Here is a 19,085-nt window from a genome sequence, read left to right as displayed (position 1 = left end):
CAGAACAAATAACATTTATCTAACACGATTAAACTGATTTAGCTAAAGCAAAGAAGCCTAACCTGACTAGCAATGCTAAGAAAATATGAAGTCGTTACCTTATTTCTCTTCATAAACTCTGGTGATACTATAGAGATAATCAAGGTGACACCCTGTCCATTCAGAAATCTTTCATAGACTGATTCATATTGAGTCTTTTCTCTCCACAAACTGCTCTTATTGGCTAGATTTATTTTGTATTGTTTTTATTTATGTGTGGCTGCAAGCTCAATAAAAAAAAAAGCAATCACTGTGATAGATTTCACATGTGCAATTAATGTGACAATAGGCACGCAAGAATGAACATACCTAACGATGTTCCTCAGTGCCTGTCAGTTTATCACACACGTGGGTGTTGCAGCAGGTTAGCTCGTTCTCCACAAAATAGTTAATCTTTAAAAATTGGTGTCAACATTATATACAATATGCGATGGGTATGTATGGGTTCAAATTACTCAGAATAAGAAGCTCTATAAGATGAGAAGGGTAAAAAAAAGCCATGTTGATTATGGTGTAGCACTAAAAATGCTGCACCTACTAGGTCATGAAATATAGATGTGGATCCCTTTTGTTTTATTTATATTCATGTTTATTTAGTTTTCTTTCTATTTAGGAATAGTTATTGTCACAAAACCAGTATTAGACTACAATTTTTTTCTATTCAACATTTCAAATGAGAGATAGACTTACATTGTGAATGTCCTAGATATTTATTTGATGAAAACATGATACTTGTGAATTAGGTTAAATATATGCAGTATTCAGAGGGATATTTTGTGACAAAACTATTTCACATTAGGATTGATGTCTTGAAGTAATCTGGTAATTGCTTCTTGGTCGAATCAGCACCTTTAATTTTTTTTTAATCTTTTAAGAGGGGAGGGGATGCACACCACCATATTAAGCTTATAATGTTTGACACTTATTACATGTGAGTAACAGATGAAAAAAAGGACAAGTTTAGGTATCTGGATATTGAATATCTATCAATTTTTGTTTTTATATTTACTTATTTCATTTTTTGAGTGTGTGAGTGTAAGCTGGTTGTTTGCTTCAGACAGGATGAAAATGAGAGGTAGTCATTGAGCAGCATGTCAGTGTTTGTGGCTGGGGTGGAGTCAGACGCTGCCCCTCAGACTCGCTGCAGGAAGAAGTATGAGACCAAGTACAGGTAAGAAAGGTGAAAAGATTATTAATTTTGGATGGAATAAGTTACTCATGGTTGTTTGTTCTAAATGTGTTACTACTGTTGTAAGTCATATGCTATACTCCACAATGCTATTTGCAAGAACATGGTGTCAGGTCTCTCTCTCTCTCTCTCTCTCTCTCTCTCTCTCTCTCTCTCTCTCTCTCTCTCTCTCTCTCTCTCTCTCTCTCTCTCTCTCTCTCTCTCTCTCTCTCTCTCTCTCTCTCTCTCTCTCTCTCTCTCTCTCTCTCTCTCTCTCTCTCTCTCTCTCTCTCTGCACATTCAGGACAGATACTACACACACACACACACACACACACACACACACACACACACACACACACACACACACACACACACGGCCCGGTAGCTCGGTGGTTAGAGCGCAGGCTTCACAAGCCAGAGGACCGGGGTTCGATTCCCTGGCCGGGTGGAGATATTTGGGTGTGTCTCCTTTCACGTGTAGCCCCTGTTCACCTAGCAATGAGTAGGTACGGGATGTAAATCGAGGAGTTGTGACCTTGTTGTCCCGGTGTGTGGTGTGTGCCTGGTCTCAGGCCTATCCGAAGATCGGAAATAATGAGCTCTGAGCTCGTTCCGTAGGGTAACGTCTGGCTGTCTCGTCAGAGACTGCAGCAGATCTAACAGTGAATCACACACCTTTAAGTACAGGAAAAGTGGTGGTGAGAGGTTTATGGATTTGTTATGGGCGAGCTAGGAAAGGCTGTCCTGCCATTACAATTTTAACAAAAGTAACTGTAAATATCCTTGAGTTGCCATGTCACTTTATTTAAGAAGACTGCTTCATCAAGTAGGGAACTATCTGTACATACAATACTTAACCTCCTAAATCATTTATTCATATTGTAATTGTTGGCTTGATGTACAGATAGAGCTTCATTTGCTGCATGAGTTTTTAACTAATGATATTTGTAACTATATTTACAGCACCAAGTATGAAGATGAATACCAGTGGGTCAGTCCTTCTACCAAGGGAGAAACCTATGCCTTGTGTCGCTGGTGCATGGTGGACATCTGTATCAAGTCGGTGGGTGCAAAAGGCTTGCGAGACCATGAGATAACAGGACGCCACAAACAAAAAGCCAGTGACCATGCCCGACCCCCTCAGCTTACAGCACCACCACCACCACTGCCACCACCAGTATCTTCACAGCTATCTCCATCACCGCCACCATCAACACCATCAGCACCACCACCTCCACCACCACCTGCACCACCACCACCACCATCATCTTCAACTACTCCACATCTCACCAAGTATGTATGATGTCACAATGTGTTCTTTATTCAAAAAAGAATCCTTATAAACAGTTATAAAGTATTTTGAATTCCTAAGAATGCAACATAGAGAATGAAAATTTTCTCTTTAAAGTATAGCCAAAGATACTTTAGAAAATTTTCTTATTTAAATGATACATAAATTTCATATATACAGTGGTACCTTGAGATATGAGTTTTTTGGGACACGAAGTACGATTTGGTAATTTTTTTTATTTTGTGATGCGAGCAAAATTTTGAGATACAAGTTTTAGGATGTTGCCGCTATAGTCGGCGGCTCGGTGCATCAGTCCAGCCTCACCTGAGCTAGTATCTACATGTTTCCCATGGATCTCATGCACTGTGATTGTTCGTTCATCATTTTCACACCATTTACTGACTTTTTTTTTTGTCTAAAGAAAGTGCAGTTTTAATTTATGTTTAATGTTAATGTGTGAATGATGCCTCCTTTCCTCCCTCCCTCCTCTTTAGGTACCTGGACAAGTTGTGTGGCATACCAACTCTAATGTCAGTGCAACCAATCTTTTTCTCCCCAAAATTTTCCCAGATTGATGGGCCCTGATCGATGGTATAATAGGCTATGGCATTTGTCACAAATGAAAGAGAGAGAGAGAGAGAGAGAGAGAGAGAGAGAGAGAGAGAGAGAGAGAGAGAGAGACTGATTGACAACATGAAGTCCACATCAATTTAGTGCTTGTAATTACATGTGGGGGTTCTACCTACCTATATTGGGTGAAGGGATTGTAGGGAGTTCCGCTGAATACCAGAAGTGCGTTTGAAAAGTTTGAGAATCACTGCTATAGAGGATTGATGTACTACGTTACGGTAGTACAGCTTTATTTGATGTACTACTTTAGCGCATTCAAAAACAATCATGATTCACGAAAACATCAGCCTCGATTATGTTGTATGGGAATCTTAATTCTCCCTGAATGTTAACACTGTTATGTTTAGAGATAATTCTCTAAATCATACCATTGTTTTGATGCTTGACCTGGCTCCAGTGCTCACGACTTGGTACGCTTGAGTTAGTTCACGCTCGACTAATCTATAAACCCCTCCTCCACCATTTACCACCATTAGCCAAAAACGTGTGTCTCCAAGGTTAGAACACTAAATAAACTTTTGTTATTTTATACATTTTCATGCATTGATAAAGTATGCATGTGTACGGAACTGAAAATTTCTTCTGTCTCTGCCTACCTCCTCCACCGACGCTTATCACAAGGTAAACAAACCTCCTCTATGGCTATGGCCTTGTGGTCTCTATTCTCTCTCTCTCTCTCTCTCTCTCTCTCTCTCTCTCTCTCTCTCTCTCTCTCTCTCTCTCTCTCTCTCTCTTGTACTTAAAACTTAATTTATTCAATGAGTAATGTTTACAGGATCATCAACGAGTTTTTCTGTGATTATTAGAGCAACCAGTCTTCTGTGGGTGGTTATATTTGTGCACTCCAGCTGATAGACAATCTCAAATGAGGGTTGGGAATACGGTAGGGTGACGTCCTGTGGAATGCACCCTCTTAGATAAATATACTTTATAAGAGTAGTTTATCTATTTATAATATCTTTTATGTTTTATGATGTTTCTATGCAATAATTATTATTTATATATATTTTTTTCTTACTTGAAAACATGTAGAAAAAAATAGAGATGCTCTTTTTGGGGAGGCTGGAATGGACTAATGGGATTTCAGTGCATTTCAATTGGGAAAGTTGTTTTTGAGATACAAGCTCCATCATGAAACAAATTAAATTTGTATAGCAAGGTACCACTGTATATTCTTTTCTCCAAATACTAATTGAGTTGTCTATTAACTAGAGAAAATCTTTTATCTCAAAAAAATTTTGAAATATTCATACTAGTGTTAAGAATTGGAAAATATTTCATATGTAATATTTTTCTAGTTATTAAAATATGTTCTTTACTTATAGAAGAGAATTATAAAGTATTTTGAGTTCTTATGAATGCAACATTGATAATGAAAATTTTTCTTTATTTAAAAAGAAGATAGCTATTAAGAACTCACATTTTTAATTGAAACATAATTTTCATATCAATATTCTTCTTCTACAAATACATATTGAATTGTTTTGCAAATTTAGAGGAAAATTCTTGATCACAAAATTTCAATTTTTCGTACAGGTTCTGACCTGCGTTGAAAATTTAAAGAAAATTTCATTTTAGATGTTTATCACTAATTATTAGCAAGTTTTCTTTACTTAAAGATGAACTCTTGTAAACAGTTACAAAGTGTTTCTGAGTTCCTAGGAATGCAGCATTGATAATGAAGGTTTTTCATTTTAAAATAAAAAGATGATAGTGTACTTTTTTTCGTACGTTTATGCAAGTGCGTATTTATTTTTTTAAATGGATATGCTTGTCTACAACAGTGTGGGTTAATGTTGAGTTTTCTCTGTGTGGTAGTATTTTCTTTATTAATTAATCCTATTAATAATCTAGAATTTAATGTTGTTATTTTAGTGCTGTGTATCCTGTCCTGGAGGTAGAAGGTGTGGTAGAACAACACACTGAAGAGCTGCGTGGCTCACCTCGCCCCATGACACCTCAGACTCCAAACACCCCACTGAGTCCTCAAGGGGAGGAGGAATTGCCAGACCCACAATCTGAACTGCTAGATTTTGGTGACCAGCTCCCCACATCTGCTACTCACACTTTGCCAACTCCTGTGCGTTCAGTCTCTTCACAGCCAAAGGTACTGTATGTGTATTGACTTGTGAAGAAGATGATACAGAAGTGGCATGAACAATAAGCATCTATTAATAAGTTAGACAAAAGTATACATATGGAAACTGAACAAAAGCTCAATCAAATATTTTATATTATGTGCAACAAAATACAACTTTAAGAATATTCATACATTACAGTCATTAAATTAAGACTACATCACCACTTAAATCCTACTTTTTCATCTAGATTGTTTAGCTTCAAGTAAGAAGTGTCAGAATAAAGTACTGTATATAGATTCTTTTTCATTTTGTTTATCCATTAGCTATCTCAAATCCCTGAGAAGTTTTCACTGTCCCTGACTTTTCCCCATATCTGTTGTTGATTTTATTGATGCATTTTCTTTTATAGTTTTGAATTTCTTTTTTTTTTCTTATGAACTTTTCTCTGCAGATGTTGAGTTTACAATAATTGTTTAATTAAGTAATTGTATACATATATATTTTTTCCAGGTTGGAGAGTTGTTAGTCATAGAGTATGATAACCCAGACATGTGTGGTGCACCTGCACCTTTATCATCCAAGACTACAAGTGCATCAGGTGGATCAGGTGCCACAGTTAAAAGAGAATCAGAAGAAAAATACACAGTGAGCACAGATGATTTGACTTGCAATGTTTGTGGCCAAGAATATGTTCAGTGGACACAACTGAAAAAACATTTGCTGGATCACATTCTTATTGCTCAGAATTCTTCTGATGGCAAAGGAAAGGTTAGTAATAGTAAACTATGCTGTTGTACTTTTGGTCATGAGGGCTGAAGGTTGCATCATTGTACACTTGCAAAAGACCTGCAAACACTGTGTCTGAAACGGTACTTTGTGATATGCTCTAGGAATATTTATTTCTTTTGATAGTACGTATATACATAGGCACCATTTATTTAATTTTTTCATTGATATCCCAGGATATATATGCATCCTCTCCTCAGCCTGGGTGTAGCCCTTCTGAGGATTATGGGTGTGGCTGCCAGATGTATGAATGTAGAGTATAGTGTTTGGTGTTTTCCTACATTACTATCTAAGTAATATCTCTACACCTCCCCCTCCATCAAGTTCATAGCAAAGCGACTACTGTTGTGTTGATCATGTAGGTGCCTAGAACGTCAAAGTGATGGTGGGTCTAGGGTCCCAGATGATTCTCTCCCTAGGGGTCCACAGGAGGAATGTTTGGATGCAAGATGCGACAGTTCCTGCACAGGACACGGCCATACGGCAGGTGGATGTTGTACTGACACGGTTCATGATATGCCATCACTGTACTGATCTGGTCCTGGAGTTCTGGAGACAAACTTTCTTGTTGACAGGAAGGGCAGGTAGTGAGTAGGCATACTTGTTATAGTGGGAAACAACTCCTGGTTTCCATCATGTTGTACGTAGGTCACAGTCCTTCCTATTAAATTGCTACTCCATTTTGTAACCTGCAGGGTGGCCTAGTACACAAGTATGGAGAGTATGGCTGTGGAGCATTTGTACAGGAGAATTTCTAGTGTGATTTAATGTGTTCCTCAGCTCCAGTAGTTTGTGGTTGAATGCCTCTCAGTCAATGTTGCGTGATGGAGCAGCGTTCATGATGAGGTGCTTCACAACCTTGGCATGACCATTGGCTTGCATAGTGGGATGAGGTGATCATATGCCAGAGGCCCCACCGCTGCAAGAAGTCAGCAAATTCTCAGCTTGTGAACTGGGGCCCTCCATCAGCCCTGAGGCATATGGGGATTCTTGAGAAGAAAGTATATAGAAAGAGGTTGTGTCGTTGCCTCCTGACATCCTGTCTGCTATGAAGAGAAAGGTCTTTCCAGCTACGGTGAAATGTCAACAGATACAGGTTCAAAAGGGCGGGATGCTTGGTTATCATCATGGTATTCCTCTTGTTTTTGGCTTGGGAGCGGTGTCTGCCAGGTGTTACAGAAATTCACAACATTCTTGATGGCGGAGTTTATGCCCGGTCAGAAACTGTCTGTTTAGCACAGAGTCTTTTCTGTACAACAGCTTCAAGGGACAAAACAATCCTGGCTAACTCTGTGTGTCTCCTATCGGTCTGGGTGCAAACCTTCTGAGGATTGTGGGTAAGAGGATGGCTGCCAGAGGTTTGAATGTAAAGTATGTGTATTAGTATAGTGTTAGGTGTTTTCCTGCCTTACTTTTTAAATATTATTCTTGCAGTATCAGTGGCGGCACACCGTTGTCTTCCTGCCTAAACTCACGCTCACTCTGGATGTTTAAATTACAAACATAAACAAAAATACATACAGTAAACCTCACTTAAGTCAAACCTGGTTAAGTCTTATATTGCATTGTTTTATTTTTAGACATAAAGGTAATTTTTATACTCTTTATGTAATAATTAACCTTTATCATTTTATAGAGAATTGCTTTCATATTTAGGATAGATGTATTTTCACAAATTAATATTTTATGAACCTAGCTTTAATAAGAATTTTTTGTACAGGTGTAATTTCTTTTTGTGTTCTCTCCCCTATTGCACATTTTAACTTTCTCAGGCAACTGGTCGGGGACGGGGAAGATCAGTAAGTAGCAAGATATCTGCACGTCCTTCGCGCAACATTCAGCAAACTACACTGGACCACCAAAAACAGGTGAAATAAAGTTTTATGGATAATGTTATGAAAGGCTTAATTTTTTGTGGTGTTATAAGTTGAAGAATTTTTTCTGATCATATGTGCAGGTATCCTATTTTGATGTAAGAGTCAGGAAGGGAATACATTGAAGTTACATGGCTATACTGAGAGAATGATGAGTGGAAAGTTTGTAAGGAAAGTGTATTTAAGTGAAGCTGAAGTTGCTTATAGGAGGAGAATGATACTTGGAAGATGGAAGGATAGAATAAAGGAATATAAATTCTTTGATAAATAAAAACTAATTGGGAAAGGACAGCTGGTAAAGTTGTCAGATAGTTTTGGTTGTTCAAGAACGTTAGAACTCTATTTTCTCGTATTGAAGGCTTTATCTGATTGAATGTCCATTGTGTTTGATTGTGTATTGTATAGTATATGGCACTGTATTTTTATTTAAAGCAATTTACTCTATTATTGTGTATGGCATATAGAATCTGCTGTAAGATGTATGTTTTCACAAATCTGCATCCAGGCACAGTCTTAAACGTAAGCATTTAGGTAGCCCGGGTTTGTCTTGTAAGTATAGACAGGTCGATATAACACTTGACCCACAACAAATTGCAACAAAAGGTTTCTCGGTGGTTTTCAGTTCCACTGTATATACTGATCAACAGAAAAAAAGTCTATCAAAATCTGACGCCCGGAAATGGGTTAAAACTGAGTCATTTCAAAGATGGCCGCCACCGAGCTTTGAAATCACGAAAACAGCTATAACGTCTTCAAAAATTGTCATAGAAACGGTTATATTCCATGGTTTTAAGGGACCAGCAAGCCATTGGTGTAAATGACATTCATATGTAACCAATATTTTACCTGCTAAAAAGGGAACAAAAACTCAGGAAGAAAAATCAATAGAATTTCCATTTTAACCAAAATGACTGAACAGCTGGTGCCAATGAAACATTTTCTTGTGAGCATTGCATAATGACAGTTCAGGTTACATATTTATTCCTCATCACTGTCTTCTAGTTCCTGAAAGACTTGATTTAGTGGATTGTCACAACACGAAACCTGGCATGATCCACATGCAGGCGTACACGGAAGCCCATTTTTTCTGCAGCTGCAACGAGGTGTGCCACAAGCTGTGGTGCAATTGCAGTGTATCACCTTCAGAAGAGTGTTTGGTGCAGCATTCATGTCAGTCATGATAGGTACAAATCGATTGTCCACAAGTCCCCAGCCCCAGTCCAGAGGATCGAGGTTACCCTCCATCCCCATCCAAACCATGACCTGGTAATACACTCGCAGACAATGAAACTTGGTGGCAGATTCCGTTGGGGGAAGACGTTCAGGTGTAATGAAAGACTTAGCAGCAGCGACCTTCTTGCTGAATATCTTGTAACGCATGTCTGCCAGAGAACTTGTGCTTTCCCCACCAAATATAACAGCCATCGCTTGGCTGCCAAGTTTCTTTATTTTAGTTGGGCTCACGCCCTTGAAGTGAATGTATCTGCACACAACTGGAGGACTTGATCATCTTTCACGAGTTTCTGAAACACTGATTTCTTTCCAATGCCGTACACACGAGAAGTTGAGTCACATCCTGTGAAGGCGTGCAGGAATAAGAGCTGGGTGCATAACTTATTTCCAAGAAGATGTTTCATCCGATTGATGTCATATACTTTCATACTGCTTCTTGATTGGTTGTCTGATCTAAAATATAGCGGCTTTCCATCTGGTATACAGTAATGGAGCAATAGCACCAACAAATCTGTGTCCTCTCCGATTAGTGTGGTGGAATATAGGATTGTGCTGTTTACGGCTGTCTTGGCAATGTCCACATCAGCGTCCCGCTCTGCTTGAATAACTGTACAGCCCACTTTCTCAGTTCATCACCTATTAAGGTGATCAGCTGTTGTTTGTTACTACTGACAGATAAGAATTCATCTCCCTTTCCATCAAATTTAGTATCTCCGGTTAGGTTTACAGTTGGATAGCTGTTGGCATGTCTTCGTCTCTGTTGAGTGTTATCCTTTATCGAGGGACCTGCACCATACCCATCAAACACAACAGTTGCTGTTCCATAGTGTTTTGTTGTGAAGTCTGCATATGCTTTGGCTATTTTGCCATATGTATCTCCCTTCCTCCACTTGAGCTTGTGCAGAAAGGATCCACCATCAAGCACGTACCTTTCAGTCTTGAGGTGGGCTGAAGTTGAGGTGTCAGGTGCTCCTTCACTTGCCCGTGTCTTGGTACAGTGGTCGTTGATGGCTTGAGCGAGCTGAGGCTTGTCAGCCTTCCTCAAAATCTTGTTGTCCTCAAAGAGGGATGGCGGGTATGGACTGAGCTCAAAACTCATCACGTCCTCAAGTGACAAATCTCCTGTCTGGGATGCTACAAGGAACCGCTGGAACAGCACACTGGGGTCGATGGTTCTGTGAGGAGCAACCTGGAGAGCTGTAGAACTTCCCAGGGTCTTTGCTTTCTCTGTCCTTTTGATGGAAAAGGAAAACACAGGTTGTCCAATCATTCTCTTGATAATTTTGTTCCCAATAGCTTCATACTCATGCACGTTGACGTCTTCGTTTGCCACGATACCATTTATGATGTTTCTTAATGTAGGGTCAGAGGAGAATGGAGAAAATGCAGTCAACTTTGTGCTTAACTTTGAAAGGTCGGATGCGTCTCTTTCAATTCTGGCACCAGTTGCTTCTATGTGCTGTTCGCTTGTTGCGTATGTGACATCATTGAAGTCCTGCATGGCGACGTTGACCTCAGATGTTATGGGGGCAGACATTGTCCACAATGCTCGCTGTTCCTCTGTCATCTTGCTGCCATGAGTCAAGCCCCCGATGCCTTTTAGTGATCTCATGAGCGTTTGTTCGATGACTAGATCACAGCTAAGGCCTGCCCAAAATTGGTTTGTTCACCGGATCACATGAAAACCATTTTGAAACTTTTCATATACTTCTGGGTGTTTGTTCTCCAGTTCATTCATTTCTTGTACGTAGAGATGATAGCCCGAGGTCTGACTGCTTGTACAATAGCTTGTCCAATACTAGCCACTTTATGTTGCGTGTTTTTTCCAACAAACAGACAATTCAGCATATTTCGAAGTGCATCTGGAAGAAAAGCTAGTGCAGAGTCAAGTTCAAGTTCTTCTGATTTTGGGTAGTGATCAGTAACAGATGGCACACCTGTTTTGATATCACTCTTGATCAGCCTTGCTGCCGTCTCAATTATGGCTTTCTTTTGTGACTCTTCGTCTACTTCTCGCTGTGCATCTTTGTAAAATGACTGGAGTATGTGTGATGTTTTCTCCCCTGAATGTAACTATGTCATTGAGGCCGTCTCCTTCAGCAATATAGACGGAGTTTCCATATCTTTCCACCATTTTCTTTTTCAGATAGTAGCTTGTGTATGGAAGAGAATTTTCTTCCGTAAGGAACTCTTCCATTTTGCCCCGAAGGTACGAAATAGTCATCTGTTCCTCATCATTCATTTCGAAATAAGAACACATTCTGGAGAATGCCTGTTCTTGATCACTGTCTCTCGGACGTCCAGATTTCCTAATTGTTGAATCTGGTCCACTACGAAAGTGCACTGGTACATCACGCCCAGTGCGGAAATGGACACTACACTGATGATGATATATGCAGTCAGCTGCATGAAGATCTCTACCATAACACTCAATCCGCCCTTTCACTGTGAATGACCAATCATCGGTCCGATTCTCACAGCACTCCAGAATGGTTTTGGTAAAGTCGTCGGTCTTCACATGACTGTAGTCAAAACTTCCAAGGCGGACCGTTGTTCCACAGAACAAGCAGTCTGATTTACTGTTGAAGGGCCCGGTCAACACACGTGAACTTCGCTTCATGGATGGTTTGGATGGTTCTTGTTTCTTCTTCTGATTCAGGATATCATGTTGATTTATGTACCGTTTACGACAATCTGTGTGTACCTTGCATCCAGCCGCCACATGAACATCGTCATCTCTCTGAACGCTGGCTGCGTTGATGCCATCAGCGCCCTTCTGACGAATTTGCACAACATCACTTCCATCTTCAAGCCCCTCCTTACAAACTGGACACCTATCTTCGTAAATCTCAGGAGCATTCATGATTTCAACCTGAAAGATAAAAAAAAAAAAAAATCAAGGAAAGACCATTCGAAGGAAGGGATACTCAATCAGAGTGTGGGACGGTCACGTGACATGAAGTACATTACATTTAATTACTGGCAAGATAAGATTCAAAACTCCTTCGTTAGAATTTGACAAATGATGGGTGATTGCCTAACATAGGTTTGATTGTATACAGACATTTCATTGATTTCAGGCCTAAAATTTCAGATTTCAGGTTCAATACTGATCTAATCTGAATTTCGTTGACACCAGTGGATAGCTGACACCTTAAAACCAATGACTGGAACCAACAATGGTGTTTCTATGTCAATAATTGAAGAAGTTATAGCTCCTTTCGTGATTTCGATGCTCGGCGGTGGCCATCTTGAAAATGACTCGGTTTTAACCCATTTCCGGATGTCAGATTTTGGTAGACTTTCTTTCTGTTGATCAGTATATCCTGTGGGATTGAAAACCACTGAGAAACCTTTTGTTGCAATTTGTTGTGGGTTGGGTGACTGTTTCTCATAAATTGACCCGTCAAGTATATTTTACAAGCTCTAACTTGAGGAAAATAGTTTTGTTAATTTATTAAATTTTGTTGAATCAGTGTTAGAATACTTGAACATATTTTCTAGAAGATTTTAAAATTTATTTGTTTATATAAGTATTTGCTTTTGTTTATTTGAATTTATACAGTTTACCCTTGCACAAGTGTGGTCAGTAACACGTTTGTTTTTTTCCTGAGGGATTGAGGGAATGAGAAAGATTTTGACTTTTAGTATTAGAAAATGTTCTTAGATGTGAGTGAGTAATTTTCAATCTCAGTCTTGAAGATCACAAGATAGACTTATGACTGTTGCTTTCTGGTGAGAACTTGGAGTGTTTGATTGCTTGATCATTGGTTAAGGCTAAAATGTTCCACACCCCACCCAACCCATCCTCTTGTTTGAGGACAATAACCACTAACTCATCAGTGAATGTGGTTTAAATCCTGGCCTGTCAGGTGTCTATGTGCATGTGGATTATTGCTTTGTGTTCTATTTCCCTGCATGGGAAAAAAAAAAAAAAAAAAAAAAAAATATATATATATATATATATATATATATATATATATATATATATATATATATATATATATATATATATATATATATATATATATATATATATATATAATTTTCATTTGTACATACCGTAAGTGAAGGCTGGTGACATAATGTAGAAGAAGAAGGGAGGAGGGTGGAGAGGAGGGAGGTCATTGCAGGATGAGTCACCATCCTTGAAAACATCTGGTAACTTTTTTCTTAGTGTAGGGCTGTGGCTCACTAACACTTGCACTCTCACTAGATTCCTTATTTTCACCACTTATAAGCCTCTTTGGTGCCATTGCAAGTTTCTAAATGAAAAACTACTGACAATGTAAAAGAATGTTGTTTTTCTCACAACTGCAGCAGTACCAGGGGTGCACACTGGTATCTGGTGTACCGGTAATGTTGAACCTCGATAACTCAGATTTCACAATAAGTCGGACTCTGACCGACCCAGAGACTGAAGTCCGAGCTGAACTGCTTGCCCGTTTTATTTATTTATTTATTTATTTTTTGTTTGTTTAAAAAAACATTTTCACTTTCCTGTATTTTGTTTTTTATTGACATTATCAAAAATCTAATTCCAGCTAATAATTGCTTTTAAGATTTAGTTTAAAATGATACCAAACAAAAGTCAATCCGAGTTTATACCAATTTTGTGAAAATTTGAAAAAATATAAAAAACACTGAAATATTGGTTCCTAATGATTTTTCATAATTTTGTCTGTTTTGCTATTTGTATTCATCTGATGGACATAAATTTTCACACATGATTATGTATACAATAGTGACTTCCTGGAGCATGATAAGATGATAACATATCTCTAGAAAATATTATTCGCTCATTCATGAGGGTTGGGAAGGCACCCTCAGCAGCGTAACGGCAATCTGCTGTTTTACTACTGAACTGGATACTCTCTGAGTCATTATTAATGTGTTGAAGTGAGATAATGATACAGTGAAGTATCTATTACTCGTCAATAGAAGCATCAAACCTCCCTTGAAAACCCGTGTGACTGAAACAGGAGTCTTTTTAAAATATGCGTTATGTTGCCACAATTTTCAAAGTCCACAGATATGAAGAGCTTGGTTCATATCAGTTTTTTGCTATGTATAAAGTAGAAATCATATTAATCTCTCAATAGAACTATTAATTTAACTAATTAATTTAAGGTATGAAGGTTTCGGAGAGACAATTGTAATTCCAAAATTTTAAATCCACCCCAAATTAAATAAATCCTGCACCAAGTCAGTTTTTTCTATAGAATTTTTAGATTTTTTATTTTTTAATGTTTTTAGCGTGTGTGCAGGAGGGGATTCGTATAAGTCAGACATTCGTGTTTGTTGGACCAACCTTTCCCTCTTTTAGTCAAAGTTACCAAGGGTCAACAATATTTTGTTTCAGATCAGAATGGGACAATGGCTGTGATAGGGAGAGAGAGGCCAAAGCCTTGTTTAAAACCATGTGCGCGGCTCTTCAGTTACCAAATATTTTCACCACTAATAAGCTTTTGGTGTTAATGTAAGTATATAAATGAAAACTACAGACAAAAAGCAAGTTAATGTTATATTGACGACTGCAGCAACACCAATGGCGGAGTGGGGAGGGAGAGGACAGGGAGCCTTTGTTTACAACCACATATGTGGACGTTCGACTATCAGCTATTTTTTTGTAATATTAAATCGGACTCTTCCTGTTCGAGTTTGAAAAATTTGACTATTAAGACATTTGAGTATTGAGTCTCCACTATATATATATATATATATATATATATATATATATATATATATATATATATATATATATATATATATATATATATATATATATATATATATGTACAGTGGAAACTCAATACTCGAACATCTAAATACTTAAACTTTTCAGTACTCGAACACAAAAGTTCCATTTAATACTAAAAAAAATACCTGATAGTCAAATGTCCACACCCATGGTTGTAAACAAAGGTTCCTGGTGTCCCCCTTCCCCCTCCGCCAGTTGTGACTTGTGCTGTCTTAGTCATCAGAATAACATTATCCTGCATTCTATCTGTAGTTTTTCATTTATAAACTTACATAACACCAAAGGCTTATTAGTGGTGAAAATATCTAGTAATCAAACGGCCGCACATTTGGTAGTATACAAAGCTCTGTCATCTCTCTTCTCGCAGCTGCCACTGTATGGTTCTGATACCATATTACTGGTAATACTGGTATTACTGTATGATACTGGTATTACCGTAATATCAGTATACCGGATGCCGGTGCACATCCCTAGTCCTGCCACAGTCTTGAGAAAAACAACATTCTTCTACGTTTTGTCTTGTAGTTTTTCTTTTAGAAAATTACGATGGCACCAAAGAGGCTTATTAGTGATGAAAATAAGCTGAAAGGGCAAGTGTTAGTTAGCAACAGCACTCCATTAATGGATTCACAGGGATCACACCAGGAGAAACTTTACAAAGATGTTTTCATGGATAGTGACTCATCCTCCGGCAACCTCCCTCCTCCTCCCCACCCTTCTGTCCTCCTCTTCTATGTTATCCATCACCAGCTTTCACTTATGGTATGTACAAATCAAAATTGTAAAAAAAAATAAATAAAGTATATATATATATATATATATATATATATATATATATATATATATATATATATATATATATATATATAATATGATGTATATATGATACAATTTTCGCATCCAGAAATGAGCTAGTAATAGAGAATTGGATTTTTTGAAAAAGCAGAATTGTGGCAAAAGCTTGATAGTGGAGCCAGGAAGGGAGAAGCATATGAAGTGTCATGGGTGATGTTGGTGTCCCACCAAAGAATAAGTGAAAGGTGAAAAGGATTCCGGTCATATTAGGGAGAGGAGGATTGGTTTCCACTTGGGAGGGTATGTTGGCTGAAGGAGAAAAAAACAATATAGGTAGAAAGATAGCTTTTGATGTACTGTGAATATATGTATAACATGTATGATTTTTTCTTAGGAAATCATTACAAATAAATCAAGTACATTTACAAAACCACCACGGCGACGTGGCAGACCTCGTGGAAGCAAATCCAGGAATTATGCACCTGCTGGTGGTGTTTCTGGCTTACGCACAACACCTCTTTCTCATAAGAGAACTGTGGGCCAGCGAATAGAGCCTCATGTTAGTGCCCTCCAGGAGGCATCAGTGGATGAGCCTGTGGCCATTGAAGAGGAAGCTCATGAAGGACCTGGATTAAGTTCTGATGTCATTACCAAGGAATTTCAAGAAGAAATAGATGAGAGTGGAACAAGGTTAGTCTACTGTCTTCTTGTTAAGCATTTGTTATTCTTATATTTAAGATATAGCTACTTCTAATTTCACTGACACTAGAATTCCTTATAAATTTCATGATCTGGTTTTTGTTATGGCACATAGCACACAGCAAATTATCTTCTTTCCATATTTTTGGCTTCTACTTTTAGTGTAATCCACTCTGTATTTTCTTCTCCAAAGCCAACTTTGGTCACTCTTAAATTTTTCTTGGTCTGTGTGTGTGTGTATTTATCTAGTTGTAGTTTTACAGGGCCTGGGCTTTATGCTCGTGTGGCCCCATCTCCATATCTACACTTATCCAATCTTACTTTAAAAGTATGCACACTCGTTGCAGACACTACTTCTTCATTCAAACTGTTCCATGTCTCAATACATCTTTGCGGGAAATTATACTTTTTAATATCTCTTACACATCTTCCCTTCCTCAGCTTCTTACTATGCGATCTTGTGCTTCGACTGGCATATTCTCTCAGGATCAGATACTCATTGTCCACTTGGTCCATTCCATTTATCCATTTATCAATTTATAAACTTGTATGAGATCCCCTCTCTCCCTTCTCTGCTCCAATGTTGGAAGATCCAAAGCCTTTAATCTCTCCTCATATGTCATCCCTTCAAGTTCTGGGACCATTCTTGTAGCCATTTTTTGTAGTTTCTCCAGCTTCCTTATGTGTTTCTTTTTGTGAGGGGTCCACACTACTGCATATTCCAATCTGGGTCTTATTATAGTACTTATCAGTTTCTTCATCATTTCTGTGTGTGTGTGTGTGTGTGTGTGTGTGTGTGTGTGTGTGTGTGTGTGTGTGTGTGTGTGTGTGAGTGAGTGACTTTTACTTCTGTAATTCATCTCTTGTGACCAGTAAGAATTTTATTGAATAATTATTTCATGTAAGCTAGCTTTCATGATTAATATAAAATCAAAATAATGACCCAGATTAAGTATTGGCCAGTAGACCTTTCACTGAAATTGATTGGTCTGTGAACATGAAAATGTCTTGTAAATTTTAATTCCAAGTTAATGATGAGAGTAAAATAGTCTATATAATATTGCCTTAAATTAAGACTAAAGAAAAGTGTTAAGAAATTTGTAGGATTATGAAATGAACTTATAAATGTGATAGATTGTAATTTCTTTGCCTTAGCAGTGATGAAAATAATAGTGAGACTGGAGATTTGGAAGACAAAGGTGAAGAATCAGGGAAGAGGAAACCAGGCCCGTTGCAGTGCCGTGTGTGTCGAGTTGTCTTCTATAACAGGTAATGTAATATTTGTCTTTGTATGGAAGTAGATCTTTCTTTTAAGGTCCCTGATGGAAGAAGGCTTATTGATATTTTATTATTCTTTATTCTTATTCTTTAAATCACAAAGGGGAAAGTAATGATAGAAGTTGTTGAGCATCCTCTTCTTTTATGATATTATTCAACATTGAAATATATATTTTCCTGAAAGTATTGCATTTAACTTTCTCATGAAAATAAATCTGTGATGTGACAACATGTCATAGGAATATTTCAAAGCTTTTCTCTTGTTTTGAGTATTTATGGAGCATAAACTTTTAAATCTTGCCACATGATACATCACAGTTTAACTAGGTATTTTTCATCATAGAAGGTACACAAGCTCTATTGCTGCTGTGGTAGACGGCTACTGTTCTCCTAAACCTATTAGTAATGGTGTTCCTCAGGGTTCTGTTCTGTCACCCACTCTCTTTCTATTATTCATTAATGACCTTCTTAACCAAACTTCTTGCCCTATCCACTCCTACGCTGATGATACCACCCTACATCTTTCCACGTTCTTTCAGAGACGTCCAACCCTTCAGGAAGTCAACAGATCACGTGGGGATGCCACGGAACGCCTGACTTCCAATCTTTTTAAGATTTCCGATTGGGGCAGAGAAAATCTAGTAGTTTTCAATGCCTCAAAAACTCAATTCCTCCATCTATCAACTCGACACAACCTTCCAGACAACTATCCCTCTTCTTCAATGACACTCAACTGTCTCCTCTTCCACAATGAATATCCTCAGTCTGTCCTTTGCTCATAATCTTAACTGGAAACTTCACATCTCATCTCTTGCTAAAACAGCTTCTATGAAATTAGGTGTTCTGAGGCGTCTCCGACAGTTTTTCTCGCCCCTCCAACTGCTTACTCTGTATAAGGGCCTTATCCGTCCCTGTATGGAGTACTCTTCGCATATTTGGGGGTGTTCCAGTCACACAGCTTTGCTTGATAGGGTAGAATCGAAAGCTCTTTATCTCATCAACTCCCTCCTCTGACTAACTGTCTTCAGTCTCTTTCTCACCGCCAAAATGTTGCATCCCTTTCTATCTTTTATAGCTATTTTTATGGTAACTGTTCTACTGATCTTGCTAACTGCATGCCTCCTCTTCTCCTGTGGCCCTGCTGCACAAGACTTTCTTCTTCCTCTCATCCCTATTGTCTAACTCTCTAATGCAAGAGTTAACCAGTACTCTCAATCATTCATCCCTTTCACTGGTAAACTCTGGAACTCCCTCCCTGCATCTGTATTTCCGAATTCCTACAACTTGTCTTCTTTTAAGAGGGAGATATCGAGGCATTTGCTCCCCTAATTCTGTCTGATGGTTTTAACACTTTTTGCACTCTTTGGAGAGCCAGAGCTCAAGTGGGCCTTTTTATAACTTTCTTTTTTTTTTGTCCTTGGCTGGCCCTCTTCCCTACGTAAAAAAA

The 19,085-nt window shown here is 38.2% G+C and overlaps 1 protein-coding gene across 5 annotated transcripts in view; it reads left to right on the top strand.

Moving 5' to 3' along the window:
* The window catches only part of LOC123514326 (GDNF-inducible zinc finger protein 1-like), a 33,460-nt gene that overhangs the window by 879 nt on the left and 13,496 nt on the right, over positions 1 to 19,085 (top strand). For 2 of the 5 annotated variants that reach the window (XM_045272157.1, XM_045272156.1), the window contains exons 2-8: positions 1,101 to 1,210; positions 2,174 to 2,503; positions 5,007 to 5,238; positions 5,723 to 5,980; positions 7,771 to 7,866; positions 16,056 to 16,351; positions 17,516 to 17,629. In XM_045272157.1, the coding sequence (XP_045128092.1) occupies positions 1,131 to 1,210; positions 2,174 to 2,503; positions 5,007 to 5,238; positions 5,723 to 5,980; positions 7,771 to 7,866; positions 16,056 to 16,351; positions 17,516 to 17,629 (1,406 nt within the window). In that variant the 5' untranslated portion in view covers positions 1,101 to 1,130. Of the gene's footprint in view, positions 1 to 1,096; positions 1,211 to 2,173; positions 2,504 to 5,006; positions 5,239 to 5,722; positions 5,981 to 7,770; positions 7,867 to 16,055; positions 16,352 to 17,515; positions 17,630 to 19,085 lie in introns of all 5 variants that reach the window. The other 3 variants (XM_045272155.1, XM_045272158.1, XM_045272159.1) reach the window with 2 other exon arrangements.

The sequence above is a fragment of the Portunus trituberculatus genome, chromosome 37 (assembly GCF_017591435.1).
Source record: "Portunus trituberculatus isolate SZX2019 chromosome 37, ASM1759143v1, whole genome shotgun sequence".
Classification (NCBI taxonomy): Eukaryota; Metazoa; Arthropoda; class Malacostraca; order Decapoda; family Portunidae; genus Portunus; species Portunus trituberculatus.
The sequence above is the reverse complement of the archived record's forward strand: the minus strand, read 5'-3'. Positions and strand labels throughout refer to the sequence as shown.